The following is a 15,932-nucleotide window of genomic DNA, read 5'->3' as shown; positions in this document are numbered from 1 at the left end:
CTGTATAATGCAGTTACAGGTCCAGTGTGATGATAACTATAAAAACAGCATAAGTAATCTATGATATCTAATTAATAGTGGTAAATCATATAAGTATTTATAAGAAACCTATTCCTAACAAATTGCACAAGGGCCAAGCAACCTCTAGTTTTGTTTTTCACGGTCTGTCTTCTCGAATAAAAGTATTGAAACTACTACCATGTACAATATATGTCCAAAAGTATGTAGACACCTGACCATCACATTTATATGTGCTTTTAGAATATCCCATTCCAGATTTAGACCCCTGTTGCTGTTATAATAACCTCCACTCTTCTGGAGAGGCTTTCCACTTGATTTTGGAGCAGGGCTATGGGGATTTGTGCTCATTCTGCCACAAGAGCACTGATGTTAGCTGATGAGGCCTGGGGTGTAGTTGGCATTCCAGTTAATCTCAAAGGTTTTCACTGGGGTTGAAGTCAGGTCTCTGTCCCAGGCCACTCAAGTTCTTCCACTCCAAGCTTGGCAAACCATGTCTTCCTGGACCTCACTTTGTGACATGCTGAAAAAGGTTTAGGCCCCTTAGTTCCAGTGTAGGAAAATTGCAATGCAACAGCGTACAAAGACATTGTAGACAATTCTGTGCTTCCAACTTTGTGGCAACTGTTTAAGTATGGCCCACATATGGAAGTGATCATCAGAGGTCCAAATACTTTTGGCCATGTAGTATATAAAGTATACCAGGTATATATTTTTTATACTGCGGTTAAACTATGATTGAGGACGTCACAATGCCCTACTTCTTTCATGGATGCAAGGACCATGGGGTTCTTATATGGTGATTATATGGTGTTCTCAGCAATGATATAAGAAAGATGTGTTTTAGAACAAGTTATGTTTTTGTGTCTGAATCGGTTAATTTAATTAACTACAGATGGGTAGATCTTTTGTCAAAGATATACAATATAGTGAAATTGTTAAACTAGAAAAATGAATATACTTTTCTTTACTGGTTATATGAAACCAGTGTTTAATAATTGCTTTGACTGAATTCACTCATGGGCTGCATGATGTCTCAGCAGGTAGCCAGTGTCATGATTCCCCCCTTGAAGCAGCGTGCTTTAAGCGCGAATGCGTGAGCACCTGCTTTTCCATTGTTGACAGTAGTGACATCTGGACACGTGTGTTTTGTTTATGTTTCTGTCATGTCTCCTCCCTGTTCTGTCATTGGCTGGGATTTCACGTGTGTCTGTATTGCCCTATCGACCCTGTTTACCTTGATTCATGTTTAACCCTGTGTATGCCTGTTTGCCGATCGCCTGACCTTCGCCTGTTGTGGATTACGTTTATGGATCACGTTTTGGATTTGTCTGCCTGTCTCTCTTTTAAAATAAACAATGTTCATACTGCACTTGCGTCTGTCCTATCTCCGTTCCGTCACGATACGTGACAGCCAGGGTCTCCAGTTTGATCTTGAGCTCCAATTACTGTAGGTGTGGAGGTTTACATGTTCTCCCCTTGTTGCTGTGAGTTTCCCCCCGTGTTCTCGGGTCTCCTCTCATCTCTCAAAGCATGTCAGTAGGTTGATTGACTACTTTAAAATTGCCCCTAGGTTTTGAATGAATGTGTAATTGTGTGTTTGTATGATGTCTTGAACCCCTGCCCCATCGCTGGTGTATTCTTGACTCACACCCAGTGTTTCCGGGATAGGCTTCAGAATCACTGTGACCCTGCCCAGGATGATCATGAATTTAGTCATTACAATTTTGAAAGGAAAGTATTTATCTATTAAGAAGTGTATTACATAATCATTACTATTATCCATTATTCTATAAAACTCCCTGGTGATTCCTAAGCTATGGTTAGATTCTGTTTCACAATGCTTAAAGGACAAATTCCAGTCACACTGAATTGTGTTATTTTCCAGTTGCACTAATCAATGATATGAGTATAAGTGGAAATGGTCAGTAAGTCTACAATAGATGAAAAGAGATAGGTAGAATGAGCTTTAGCTAGTTATTTCACCTACAGGAAGTCATTCATGAATTACATATTAAGGAAATTTACATGCGAGCAGGTTTGTCATCACAGCCCCAGTAACTGGCAAGCCAGCTCAGGTCCAGAAAATAAGACACAGGCTTTGTCTTCCTGCTGAAGATTTTATGGCTGTCAGAAATGAGAAACAAGAAATTATCCTTTCAGCTGAGCTTAATCAGAACATGCATACTCAAATAGGATGTCTCTCTCATCATTTCTTATGTCTCATCTCACCATGCTCTCTCACTGAAGGAGATTGGTGCAGTTCCTGGAGGTGCGTTTAGGACCTTCTGAGAGCCAGTGTACAAAATGTCGATAGCTGAAAATCCAAAATCCATCATGCGTTTTAAGTTTGGGAAACCACAAGGCCTATATAGTTCATATGTAAATTGCTTTAAACTATAAAACAAATCAATGTACACACTGCTTCACTGTTCACGTTACATTAAGATACCTGGGATTTTTATTGTATTGTATTGTATTGTATTGTATTGTATTGTATTGTATTTATTTATTTTTAAATAAAATGGCCCTTCCAAGAGTTCTTCTGGTGTAGTCTAACTTATTATTTGTCTTGTTGGTGTTGTCGTAGTTTGTGTATTGTTTCCTGAGCTGAAACCCTAGATGTTGTATTAACAAGGGGTAGCATACCTTCTCATAACCTTGCTTTAATTATTTGACTAGCTAAGCTACAGTGAGACCCCTAACAAGGAATATATTACACTTAGGCTATTTGGAAATTATAACATCTAAACTGGCATATAAGTCATAAAACCTGCTAAAAGGTGTCTTTTAGACCAGAAAATGAATATGGAGGCACCTATGTAATCTAGATTGCTTTGCCGAAAGCAACTTCTATAAAGCTTTCTAACAAAAATTCTCCCCATAAGGGGACAATATACAGTATATGTATTTTCTTAAATATACCTTGCTTGTCCATGTAGATTGGACTACCTCCAAGTGCTGCAACAGAGTCAACCAAGAACAAACTACCATACCTGAGAGGCAACAGTAAATGCATAAGTAAGTGAATTACAGTGAACTGTAAGGAGGTGGAATAAAGCAGAAAAGGTTAATGGATGTACAAAATACGCCAGTCTTTTTTTCCTCACTTGTGACAGAGTTCTCCAATGCCATCTATGGGATGTACCACTCCTGTAGAAGACTCTCCATGTGTGAGGAAGAACAGAACTGGCTTATATTTGGCTAGTGCCTATGAACATAACACTGACATGTTATATATTTACCACAAATCTTGAAGTCATAGTGTATTTAATACAGCATGCAGGAATACTGCTATGGCTTTACCTGCTCTATTTCACTGTTTGTGAAGTACCTGCCAGCTGAGGTTACAATGGTGTTCACTTTGGCACCTGTTACGCATCAATTCATCAATTATGATGATTTCATCAGTAATTATTTGATTCAACATTGAATAAATGTTGCGTTTTAAATCATTATCCCATGAATAACAGTTCAGTACCTATTCTCTGTGTAATTTCGACAGCTCTCTCCCCCCAGATACCGTTGACTGCAATGAGTACACTCTCTCCAGGCTCCACTGAGTTAAAGATAGCACACTCCATAGCAGCATGACCCGGCCCACTCACTGCCAGAGTCATGCGATTCTGAGTCTGAAACGCATACTGGATCCCACTCTTTATCTGATCCATAATCTGGGATGTACATGAAAAAATAATGCAGATAAATTCAACATTGTGAATAATCTATATATAAAAGGTTCTACGATGTTGTCTTTCAATGTTTGACTATAATCAAGCTGCAGGATATACACTGCAGTACCTTTTAATTCTCTGCAATATACAAAACGATCAAGTCCTATAAGAATCTAATAATGAGAAATTGGATATTGTAGTTTGATATAAAATCAGTTTAGTCATGTTAAACGTAACTACCCATTGTAATTATATATATATATATATATATACATATAATTAAATGCATTAAATAAAATACAACAAAAACAAAAACGGCTCAATCTGTGAAGAATTAATCTAAAAAAAATTTTTCCCCTAACTGAGTGTATGATGAACTAATATTAACTTTAATACTAATTGTACCTCTATAGTCTCAGGGTGCAGGTGTCCCAACATCGGTTGGCACGCAGCTGTCACAATCCGAGCAGGCACGTTGGAGGGTCCCGGTCCCAGCAGAAGCCGGTGTGGGACCACATAAGGTCGTAGGAGACATTGCGGTGGTGGGACAGAAAGAGATGACATACTGGAGAGACAAAGAGCAGCTGTTCTAAAGTGACATTGGAAAAAAGCAAAGAAGTGGAGAAGAAATCTGTACAGAAGACCAAAGGTGTCAAAACAGTGTTTCACAATCAGGGTCACTAGTCCAATGATTTCAGTGGAAAGTGACCAAACCCCATGACGCAACTTTATACATTGTAATCATTTGCATATCAAGAAGTGTGAAGATAGGGTATAGTACAGAAGGTAAAAACATTATAATTTAATCATCATAAAATATTATCACTTTATTACAAACCATATCAAGTATGAGAAAATAACCTCTATATGTATTAAGAAACTTCACACTTTAAAAGATTTTTTTTTTTTTAAAAAAAGAAAAGAAAAAATTCTCTGAAACCAAATTTACAGTAAATTTCAATAATTGTTATTTTTATTTTCATTCAAAGGATTTTTTAAAGGGAAAATAAATATATGCATAACCAGAATATGATTAAAATAAATGACAAGCTGTATGATTTACATTACAATTATTATGAAGACAGGGTAATGTAAATGCTTTGAGAAAGAATTATAGAATGGTGTTTAGTCACATATTTGATCGTACCAGAACATGCAGGGTTTTTAAAGCTATATTCCTTTAAATTTTGTTCTGCTGATCACTGAGTGTCAATCATTAACTTATTCCTTCTCTGACACAAACATGACTTTAGAGAGGCAGAGGAACAAAACCTGCTTAGTAAACTTTGTTTGATGTCTATGTGAATGAAGAACGAAAAATAAAATGTACATTCAGCTTTCTTATCATCCAATCGATAAATCTCTTTTACTGCCAGAAATCACGTCTTCTTTATTGCTACAGTTATTTATATTGAGTTTTACTTTAATGCATGACATTGGTGTATCATTCATGAATCTATTGTCCATTTTATATTGTAAAATTCTGCAAAATGGAATAACCACTCTTGGGAAATTTAAGTAAATCAAATTTATTTACACAGCCCAAAATCACAATCATGTCACAGTGGGCTTTACAGGCCCTTAAGCCCCACATTCTTTGAGCATCCATGAAGAGAAAGAAATCCATCCATCCATTTTTTCCAGAGGTGGGAATCGAGCCCCCGACCCCAGAGGTGCGAGGCAAACATGTTAACCCCTAAGACATGCCCCCAGAGAAATACTCCAAAAAATGTAGGAAAGACTGAAGAAATCTTGGGATATGCATTAGTTGAAGTGAGGGAGGTTTACAAGGAAGCTAGGTTTAGGGTTTGATTTATGAGTAAGCTCTGTCCCAGTGGCTGAGGGCTAAGGGAGCCATTGAAATACACAAGTTTCCCCCGAACTATGGTCCCCTTTACCTCCCCACATAAGGTCAAGCCAAGATATGGAGTTAGCTGAAAACAGAGTGGGAAAGAGTTAATGAAATCCAAGCTCATTATATTCACAAATGAAAAGTAAAAATCTCACTCACTTTATTTTTGTGAAATATGTTTTCCTCGTTTACCTAGAACATGGCAGAAGTACGTTAGGTTCACTGCACATAATCACAAATATCAATTACATATTAGATAGTACATTCAGTATTCATTTGATAAAAAGATGTTATTAGAAGTAAGGTTTAGAACATTCTGACACAGGGGTACAAAAACACCCCAATCCTTTATTCTGTTCCAGGTGGATATTAACACACAGGCAGAGCTCTGTGAAATACAAAATGCTCTGGTACTCACTGTAAATTCCTTCTCTGGATCCCAGATGACTAAGTCTGCATCGTGACCTGGCACGAGACTACCTTTTTGGTTGTCAAGGCGACAGAGACGTGCAGGTTCTTCGCTCAAGAGTTTTACTACATCAGGAAAAGCAAAACCTCTCTTACAAGCTGAGGTCCAAAACAGAGGCAAACCTTGAAAACAAGAGATATAACAGGCCTTGAATCACACAGAAATAATTACACAGATATAAATAATAGATATCCGCATACTCACAATTTAAAACACTTACGCAGACTGACCATTTGTTAAACTGACTGCTTAACCAACATGATCTTTGCAGAAAGCGTTCAGTATTAAAAAGTAAATAAAAACATTAGTTTTTACTCAAATATATTTATGGCTTTTAAAAGTTGAGATGTCAAAGTATGTTATAAACAGGTTTTTGTTCAAAACCTGATTTATTTTAGTCTTTTTTTTTTGTCAGTTTTACAGAATTTGGCCACAGCAATATTCAACAGGATTCCCCAGATCAATATTTAAAAAATAAATATAGATGAATTACAACAACAAAAAAAAGTAGTTACTTGTTTCTGAGTTACTTAACTGTGGGTTTTTGGGTAGTTATTTTAACCAGATCTTCAAACATTAGTCCATGTGGCTGTCAATTATTAGTTTACAGTAAACAGAGCCTGAGCCAGTGCTAACGTGCTCTTTGAATCTAGCAGAACTTTGACCCAAGTAACACACCGAACTGCAGAGAAGAAATGCCGCCCCATGCCTGGATGAAATCCCCACTGTCCAAGCGCTTCAGGTCGGGGGTGCAGGGAGAGTGATCAGATACAACCATATCTATTTCACCAGCTCTTAGTGCAGACCACAGCTGCTCCTGAGGGGACAGCATTAATAATAATAATAATAATAATAATAATAATAATAATAATAATAATAATAATAAGATCAACAAAAATTTTATTTCTTGTCATATTCAAATTTGTTGTGTTTAACATAGCTTTATTTTCACAAAACGAATTTCAGAGCTTGTTGCTATAGTAACTAAAGGTTGTCTCCACCCTTCTCCATCCGTTTAGGAACACCGCAAAACGTCTTATCTAACCTGGTTGGCTTTGTCCCGAATGGGAGGACAGCACTTGAACTGTGTGGCACATAATGGGATGTTCTCTGAGTTCAGGGTGAGATAGTGGTGTGTCGTCTCCACTGTTAATGGAGCTCCAGCCTGTTGAGCTGCTCGGATCAGCCCCAGAGACTCAGCTGAGGACAGGTGCACAATGTGGCATCGAACTCTGTAAAAGAAGTCAACGTCTGTTTGAAACTCTATTGTGTGTCTTTAAGCCAATAATATCGTAACACCAACTAACTGGACTGTAATAATGGAATATTGTTTAAGTGATATAATTTTTAGATTATGATTATTTCATTAATGGATTGGTTGAACTGACTGGTACTGCAGGCAGAATTGTGTAACGGTCCGAATGGCTTCCAGCTCCATGACATCAGGTCTGGACCTCAGAAACGTTGAGTACTCACATGGATCTGAGCAAGAAAGAGTTCATTTAGGGGTAAATTAAATGAATAAACACAAATGTATTTTTATTGGTGATGCACATGAGGCAAAGTGTAGAGTTTTTAAAATGATGCATTTGCCACTCATACTAAGTAAAATAACATCTTTCTTACCCCCATCCTCTGCCATAGGTAGATGGACCTCCTGCTCTGCATGAAACTAAATACAACAGAGAACAGCATCATTGCAGTGAAAGTAGTCTTTAAAAAGTGGATAACTGCACACTTAATTATCCACCCGTTACCCTTTCCATAATAAGGCTTTCAAATGATATAAAAATGAAATATTCATTAAATAATAATTATATTCATATTATGTGTCTTCATATGTTGTTGCTGCTTAAATTATGACTTACTATAATGAGTACAGAGCTCTCATTATGAACCATTCATTTAATAATAATTACATTCATTATGTCCTCAGAACATGTTGCTCCATAAATCTAGGATATTTAATGAGTGCAGAGATCTGAGAGAGAAGCCCCACAGACCAAACCATCACTGAAGAATCATCAGCTAGTTACTCACCAGTAAAACACTTTGTGTGCCCTGGAGTTGTTTCATTGCAGCATGCAGGTCCTTCTCGCTCACATGAGGAAATTCGTCAACACCACTGTGGATAAGAAAGCACTTAAATCCAGCCACTCCGGCCCGCACCATGGGCCTCAGCTCAAGCTGAAGGTACAGAAAGATAGAGAGAGACACAGAAGGGACAGCAGTGCTAATTTAGTTCCATGTATAAATAAAGTCAGGTATGAAAGGATATATTGCTTACCTCCTGTTTAGTTACTAAGCAATAATTGATGCTGGCTAGTCCTTTCCATTTTATACTGCCAATGTATTTTTAAATACACCAAATAGCAAAATAACAATACAATTATTGTTAGCAATACAAGTAATTTTATTAGACACAATTACAAAGACCAGATATTTTTAAAACATTTTTTCCCCCACTCAATTACTCTCATCTCAAAATGGCCTATAATGTCTACAATCTCTGTAATATAAATTTATAAATGATGTTTCACATTCATTAGAAATTGAGACAAGAGCAAGTTTCATATTGAAAAAGTAATCAAGTTTAGTATGACTTAACACAAGAGTTAAGATAGTACCTGGTTTCCAGGGACAACACCTCCCCAGAATGCTGTGTCCACAAAACACTGTCCAGAGGCAGCTTGTAACTTTTCACGGAAGTTCACAAGACTTGTAGTTGGTGGTATGCTGTTGCTATGGATGATGAGCCAAGAACATTTCCTTTTTTCTTTTCATTTACCAAAAGTCATGAAGTTGAGATACTACATTAGACAATGCATTCTTGTCTATCATGCACATGTACTAATTTCCACATGACCTGTGTTGAAGGGCTAGGCACATTAATTTCACTGTGAGTTCATATGTATATGTATGTGTTCTTACAGGGGCATGTCTACGATAGTAGTCACTCCTCCTGCTGCTGCTGCTCGTGTTGCAGTCCAGTAGCCTTCCCAAGTGGTACGGCCCGGTTCATTAACATGAACATGACAGTCCACTAAACCTGGCATCACCACATTGTTGCCCACATCCAGCACCTACACACAAAGCACATACTGCAGATGTTTACAGACCGGATTAACTAAAAAATGGAGGAAATGGGATGGGGACTGAAATCAACATTTTCTGGATTTTCCAAAACAATTTTGTATGTTACAGCAACATAAATGTGCATATCATAAATTTAAATGATTTTACAAGATGCACAAAACAAACTTTGACATTACAGTGTTAATCCTTTTAGGTTTTGAGCATTTATTATAATGTATTTACTACTGGTTGAACTGGTTTGCTTTTGTGCTAGACAGAGTTCATTCTGTAAGGAATTAAACATTACAGAGCATGCTGTTACAGGAAAATGACCATCGACTGGGATTATTTTCTAATAATACCAAGTGTTATTAGATTTCTCTCATGTGACAGCAATTTGCCAAAGATGACATTTTTATTCATTACAGAATAACTTTTATCCATTTATAGTTCAATTTAATATTGTGGAATATCTGCAAAACAAGTTATTTCCTGTTATCATTACACATTGCATTATAGCATTATATTATGACAGCTATATGAGTCATTCAGTCATCAAGTTAATAAGACAAAACAAATGTTGCTTGTTAGGTTAGCAAGAAACCACAAAACACAAATTACTCTGTCCTGAAGACCTCCTGTGATAAAAAATTTTAGTTACAGCATTACATTTCACTGTTACAAATGTTAACACTGGAGCCTCCTTCCAAAATGTCAAATAAGCATCTTTCACCATACCGACAATTACACATGTTAAATCTATTTACGTGGAACATTCAGCATACTGTGTTAGTCCCTGTGTTAGTTGTTAGTATAGAAACAATAACATGTTAATAGTATAGAACAAATGCATTAAATATAAACATTGCAGCCACAAATACTGTAAGAGCTGCTATTACAGAAAAACACCTTCTGACCAATCAGCACTGAACATCCAACAGCACTGTGGTATGAGGGTTTAATATGAATAACTGCATCCCAAAATATCACTTAAGCCTCTCCGGTTTATGAAATGCATGTTTAATACAGAAGTTGGTCCAAGCACATTTAGAAAAAAAAAAATCATTCACTAGGGTTATACTTTTGATATACAATTATAATGAATCGTTTAAAAAGAAGATTAGGATTTACATCTGTTGTTATCTGTCAAATGAAGAGCTGTAAAAGTAAATTCTAAACGTACATTTTGTCAGGAATCTGTAGTACCTCTTGTCTACCACAGGGTGGTATTTTCTCACACATACTGTAATCTCAGCTCACCTCTCCACCTGTACCAGCACCTGGATCAGGCAGGATGTTATGAATCTTCCCTTCCTTTATGGTGATGAGTGCAGGTCGAACCTCATCCCCAATCAAAACCTTTAAGCTCCTCACAGCACTCACAGTGGATCCTGCCTCCATTTCAGTGCTTTTCGTGTTGTATAGACTATATGAACCACGGGTTTGGAAAAAGAGCTGCTGCCAGGTGCACCAGTTGACCATAAGATAAATCATAAGTCAAAGTATAAACACAGTCCTAAAGTACACTGGGGGGAGGAGCCGGGAAAAGTGAAAACCCCTGTGCTGGATTTTTGCTACCCGAACTGAGTGTGTATGTGTGTGTGTGTGTGTGTGTGTGTGTGTGTGTGTGTGTGTGTGTGTGTGTGTGTGTGTGTGTGTGTGTGAGGGAGAGAGAGAGAGAGAGAGAGAGAGAGAGAGAGAGAGAGAGAGAGAGAGAGAGAGAGAAATATTTGAGTTGTCTCAAGTCTCCCTGCTGAAAAAAGCCCCAACAGAAAACCTATTAGATTTTGTAATGGTTTGTAAAACTGTACCTGTAGTTAGTAATTTTAACAAAATGCAAATGAACTGTGCTTTACAATAAAATGTTGACTCAAGTTCTCGTGTGTTTGTACTTTATACTGGTTGTCAGTGAACTGGGGTCAGTGCACTAAGATACTCACAGAATTCAAGGTTTGTTGACCTGCTTATTGCATAATTATGAGGAAACCCTTGCAAGGGTTTTCAACCACACCACACTAAAAGCCATGAAAATGAGCAAAAAATGAATAACACATGCAGAGATATTTAGAGCTAAACATATGTGACTGCTTTAAAGCTTTATTTTAACACAATATTTTAATTTATTCCTATTCAGTAACAGCTTAGTCTTGGTCAGGGTTGCGGTGAAGCTGGAGCCTATTCCAGGAACACTGGGCAGGAATATATCCTGGATGGGATGCTGGTCAATTGCAGAGCACTATGCATACATATTAACACACTCCATCACTAAGGCTACTCCATCCTCCATGATTTTGGGAGGTGGGAGAAAAACCACACGGGCATGTGGCGCACATGCAAAACTCATAACTGGAATTAATATTTTGTGAGACCTGCCCTGTAAGGTTCTGTGAGGTCTAAAAGACTCTTGTGGAGGATCATAGTCCACTGCTCCATGCAGACCATTCAAAAGATTTCTATATTGTTTTGGATATATAATTGAGCTTATTATCAGGTTGAAAGATCCTTTTATGGACAAGGCCTTTCCTCCTGGCAGAGGCAAACCAAGTTTTGTGCTAAAATATTCTCACTGAAATGTATGATGCTGTCAGTCTATACAAGAGCCCCTGAACCAGCAGCCACAACACCACTGATCCACCTCCATATTTTACTGTCAGTATCAGATGCGCTTCATGCAGCCTCTTTACTCAACAAACATGCTGATGGTGTTTATGGCAAAAAAAAAAATAAAATCAATAATAATAATTTAAAAAATGATTGAGCAGCATTACAATTAGTTCCTGTAACACTTGGTGAAGTTTATCCAGTATCTTGTAATATAACCTCACAAGGTATGGAACTGGATTAAATGTTTAAAATGTTTTATGTATATGTGGACCCACCAAAAACACATTGTTAGCTTTTTTCCAATTAAGCTATTAAATCACTATACTTTCTTGTTGATTAAACCAATATTAATATATGACCTCAGGAACTTGTCCAGCCTTAGTATAAAAGTCTATATGCAATTCATAGATATTTTCACAATTCAAGTAGTGCTACCTAAATATATAAATGTGGGCAATGCCAAATACGAGCACCAAACAATACTCAAACATGGGTGCATAATATTCTGAACTTGATTTAGCTTTATTCTAAGTAAATATGGCCACCATACAGTATAGACAAGATGGGTTAATGTCTCATCGTGTGAATGGAGAATCAGTGTTAAACAAACACTTTAGTCCACACTTTATAATCTGGTTTTGGGAAAATAATGTTCATAACATAGACATGTTTGTACCAATTATTTCATTTTCCTTCTTTTTCTTCATTAAAACATATAGTGGCCCTTGTTGGTGCTTTGTTAGCTGCATGACTATGTTTATAAAATATTTATCAATGACACAGAGAATGAATAGTGCATATACTGTAAATGCCAAAGGTGAATGAGGACTGGTTTGTTGGTCTTGAGATTAGAGAATCATGGGCCATCTTGCGTCATATCCTGCCATAAAGCATACATGAACTGTTAATTTGGGATGGACAGATATTAGATAAAATGGATTTTACTGCTTTGTTATTCTGATAGGGGTACTTCGTGGGTTTATAGTGTTTATGATGTGACCTGTCCATGTTTATCACGTGTTCTCCCACAATGACAATTTAAGCCAACAGTCAACACATGAATACATTAAGTGTTAAGTAGAACATCCTGAAGTCCCCTAAAACGTTTTGCGCATATATGTGTGTGTATATATGTGTGTGTGTGTGTGTGTGTATATATATATATATACACAGGATGTGTGTGTGTGTGTGTGTGTGTGTTTGCTGGTTTTCTCTTAAAGTGTGTGTCCCTTTAAAATGCATTTGATGCGGCAAGACCACAACGACTATTCTTTAGCTGAATAAATTATTCATTAGCTTAGCTGTGCTCTACTGAACTGAGTTGGAAAACGGAAGGAGGGAGGAGGGGAAAGGAAGGAAGGAGATAGAGGAGATATATCCAGACCTTGGTCAAATTATTGGAAATTCTATCCTTTTGCCCTTTCACCTTTAAATCCTTGTTCTATTGATCAGAAACATACAGGCAATAGATCTGGTAGTACATGGCACCATGCCCAACACCAGTGTTATTACAATGTAATTTGCAATGAATGATGTCAAGCCTAAGATGCTCTTCCTTAATTAAAACCCTGGATGAATCACACGCTATGGAATCAGTCATGACGTGACGTCTGCATTGGCAAGACAAGTCATTTAAGAGAGAAAAACAGAGAGAAAGTGCAAGAGAGGATTTGAGGCTTTGCATTGATCAGTACTGCTGACTGATTGGATGTTATTGTGTGTGGTACACTCTGAGCTTAAGCATTCCATAAAGAGTACATTGACATACCTAGATTTTGTATATGGCATATTAACATAATGAAGTGACGAAAAATTGAGAACATGGACTGAGGGAGACAAACAAAAAAGGACGAAGACCCAGACAAGCGAAAGCAAGAGAAACTGCTTTGTGCTGGGTCTGTGTGTGTTATAAAGGGAGGAGTGTGTGGACTGCATTGTGTTTCAGTCTGGGTGAAACCTGAGTGGCATCTGCCTGGTCTGCTGTGGTATATTCTGGATGCACGGCACAGTCACTTTGCCTTCACTGTCATCCATTATGCCGGAACAAATCAAACAATAAACCTGCGCATGTGTCCTTTAAAGAAACAATTCAGCATCATTAATCCACTCAGGAGGTCTGTTGTATTGGGCCTACATATGAGACTTTCTCACAGCTCTATGATATTTAGTCTCATCAGTAGTATAATTTGCTCATTTGTACTTTTGATATAACTTATTTTCCACACATAATTCATACAGTATATTTTATTTGTTTAAAATAACAATTTCACAAACAGCTGTAAAATTAAAAAAATAAATCACAATTGTAAATTGTGTCCTTATTTACTGTTATACTTCATGACCTTCCACCTTGTAATGTGAAGAAGCTGACAGTTGACTTCTGCTATTTAATATTGCAGAATATATATTTATAGAGGAGACATAGTGGCTTACTGGTTAGCACATTTTTCCTTGCACCTCCGGGGTTCAATTCCCGCCTGTGCCCTGCATGTGCGGAGCTTGCATGTTCTCCCCATGCTTTGCGGGTTTCTCCTGGGTACTCTGGTTTCCTCCCCAAGTCCAAAGACATGTTTTGTAGGTTGACTGTCATCTCTAAATTGTCTGGAGTGTGTGAATGTGTGTGAGATTGTGCCCTGTGATGGGTGTACCCTGAGTCTCCTGGGATAGGCTCCAGGCTCCCTGCAACCTTGTGTTGGATAAGCAGTACAGAAAATGGATGGATGGATGGATGGATATATTTATAGAAAAATTTGAGATTTTCATAGCAATTCTCTGAGAATATGCTAATTCTGTCATAGGATGATTATATAAGTGGACACACTTCTCTAAAGTTTTCCTTGCTGAATATGACTTCATTCGGACTGAGTTGAAATTTTAAAGCTGAGTCACAGTAAATGCAGGGAATCAGTGTAAGACCTTACTGCTTATAATGTTAGGCAGAGTGAGCTGAGGTAGATTTGTGAATTAGGATTAATTCTATCCCAAGCCATAATTGTGAAAACAACACTGTTTGGGAACTGACTTTTAAATTCCTATCTATTTGTTTCTCTAGTTTAATAGAGACTTTCATAGATATGGTAGAGTTTTCAAAGGTTTCGATTCCTTTATCTATGGTGCCTTATAGCTTAATAGGTGGTTATGTCACAAATGTCCTGTTCTTTTTTTTCTTCTGGATTTATATCTGTTGTTCCACTGTAAATGCTGAATCTCATACTGTATATGATGTAGGATGAAGAACACTGTGTTACTGTGTGTGCCACATTCCCTGGGGATCCTAATCTCTCTCTCTCTCTCTCTCTCTCTCTCTCTCTCTCCCCCTCTGTTCACCAGCTCTTCTCCCTCCCCCTCCTTTCTGCTCCTCCTCCACCTCTCCCTCCTCGTCCTCTTGCTCTCTCTCACTGTCTGTCAGTGCTGCATTGATCGTGCTGCCTCCCTCAGTGATGATGTCACTGGCTCAGTCAGGCTCAGCATCACTGCTCTAAGCAGCCAGCAGAGCCATTTTGGCTTCTGCATTACAGACAACGTCAAGTCTTCTCCTTTAAAAAGCCTCCTCCCTGATCAAGCAGGCTCCACCGAGCATCCAGATACCCCTTTCCCCCTCCCTCTCCCTCAGACCTGACTCTCCATCGGGGGATTGAGGACACAGGAGGTTTTCTTAGATTTGCCCCAGAACTAGACCTCTGGGAGCAAATCAACAGATCTATAGTGTAGTAAAGAGCTCAGGAGACAAATACAGCACTGTAAAGGTAAGAGCTTTCTATTTGATATTGTCCTATTGCAGATAATGCAGTTATTTTTTATATGGCTGGATATACATAGTGGAATTGCGCTCGGGTGCGGCTACTGAGAGGTCATAAGAAAACACAACGTGTCGTGATAGACAAAAAAATGGTTTATAGGATATCGGAACAGATGCTGGATCTTATATGAGCTCTGTGTGGGTTACAGATCTTTATTAATGGAGCATGTTATAAATGCATAGTCATCCGTAGTGTGGGCAGGCCACTAGAAGACCAAAATTCTGTCAGTATTTGACGTCATAGGCTTTACGCACTCCAGGTGAGGCATGGGGTCAAATTACCGGATATGATCATTTAAGCTAATTTGGCCTTGAGACACTGAATGGTGTCAGCAAATTCACCGTATATTTCATTCTTGCGCTATTGATGAAATGAAGGTTATTTGTGTTATAGGTTCTAAATCGTACTATGCTGTAGTCTCTCATCAATACATAGTCCAT

At 37.9% G+C, this 15,932-nt stretch overlaps 3 protein-coding genes across 14 annotated transcripts in view; 1 reads left to right on the top strand and 2 right to left on the bottom strand.

Moving 5' to 3' along the window:
• agxta (alanine--glyoxylate and serine--pyruvate aminotransferase a) overlaps window positions 1–4,360 on the bottom strand; it is a 9,068-nt gene extending 4,708 nt beyond the window's left edge. The window contains exons 1-8 of the mRNA XM_017480110.3: window positions 4,098–4,360; window positions 3,500–3,692; window positions 3,325–3,389; window positions 3,129–3,229; window positions 2,944–3,014; window positions 2,251–2,335; window positions 2,047–2,145; window positions 1–36 (exon numbers count right to left, since the gene is read on the bottom strand). The exon at window positions 1–36 is cut by the window's left edge and continues 34 nt beyond it. Coding sequence (XP_017335599.1) covers window positions 1–36; window positions 2,047–2,145; window positions 2,251–2,335; window positions 2,944–3,014; window positions 3,129–3,229; window positions 3,325–3,389; window positions 3,500–3,692; window positions 4,098–4,256 — 809 coding nt within the window. The 5' untranslated portion in view covers window positions 4,257–4,360. The remainder of the gene's footprint in view (window positions 37–2,046; window positions 2,146–2,250; window positions 2,336–2,943; window positions 3,015–3,128; window positions 3,230–3,324; window positions 3,390–3,499; window positions 3,693–4,097) is intronic.
• An 845-nt stretch (window positions 4,361–5,205) lies between these two features.
• Window positions 5,206–10,621, bottom strand: zgc:103559. 2 transcript variants are annotated; one of them, XM_047158506.2, is made up of 11 exons: window positions 10,272–10,621; window positions 8,945–9,096; window positions 8,641–8,755; window positions 8,054–8,200; window positions 7,640–7,685; window positions 7,402–7,495; window positions 7,059–7,245; window positions 6,692–6,830; window positions 5,963–6,135; window positions 5,704–5,736; window positions 5,206–5,626 (listed from the first exon to the last, which is right to left on the bottom strand). In XM_047158506.2, the coding sequence occupies exons 2-11, from the start codon at window positions 9,067–9,069 to the stop codon at window positions 5,477–5,479; spliced, it is 1,209 nt and encodes a 402-aa protein (XP_047014462.1). In that variant the 5' UTR covers window positions 9,070–9,096; window positions 10,272–10,621; the 3' UTR covers window positions 5,206–5,476. The 2 variants fall into 2 exon arrangements, with proteins under 2 accessions (XP_047014462.1, XP_017336085.1); XM_017480596.3 differs by having other exon boundaries at window positions 10,349–10,621.
• Window positions 10,622–15,108: 4,487 nt separating this feature from the next.
• The window catches only part of kif1aa (kinesin family member 1Aa), a 67,133-nt gene continuing 66,309 nt past the window's right edge, over window positions 15,109–15,932 (top strand). For all 11 annotated transcript variants that reach the window (XM_053683661.1, XM_053683672.1, XM_053683671.1 and 8 more), the window contains exon 1: window positions 15,109–15,438. The gene's annotated coding sequence lies outside the window, so the exon portion shown is untranslated. The remainder of the gene's footprint in view (window positions 15,439–15,932) is intronic.

The sequence above is a fragment of the Ictalurus punctatus genome, chromosome 11 (genome assembly GCF_001660625.3).
Source record: "Ictalurus punctatus breed USDA103 chromosome 11, Coco_2.0, whole genome shotgun sequence".
Classification (NCBI taxonomy): domain Eukaryota; kingdom Metazoa; phylum Chordata; class Actinopteri; order Siluriformes; family Ictaluridae; genus Ictalurus; species Ictalurus punctatus.
The sequence above is the reverse complement of the archived record's forward strand: the minus strand, read 5'-3'. Positions and strand labels throughout refer to the sequence as shown.

Excerpts from the sequence above, each read along its gene's own strand:
- zgc:103559 (XM_017480596.3), bottom strand. The coding sequence starts at position 10,582 with ATGATTTATCTTATGGTCAACTGGTGCACCTGGCAGCAGCTCTTTTTC. Across the intron at positions 7,496-7,639 it reads ACCTATGGCAGAGGATGGGG|ATCCATGTGAGTACTCAACG; the intron begins GTAAGAAAGATG and ends TTTCTTGCTCAG. Across the intron at positions 5,627-5,703 it reads ACATATTTCACAAAAATAAA|CTAACTCCATATCTTGGCTT; the intron begins GTGAGTGAGATT and ends CTCTGTTTTCAG.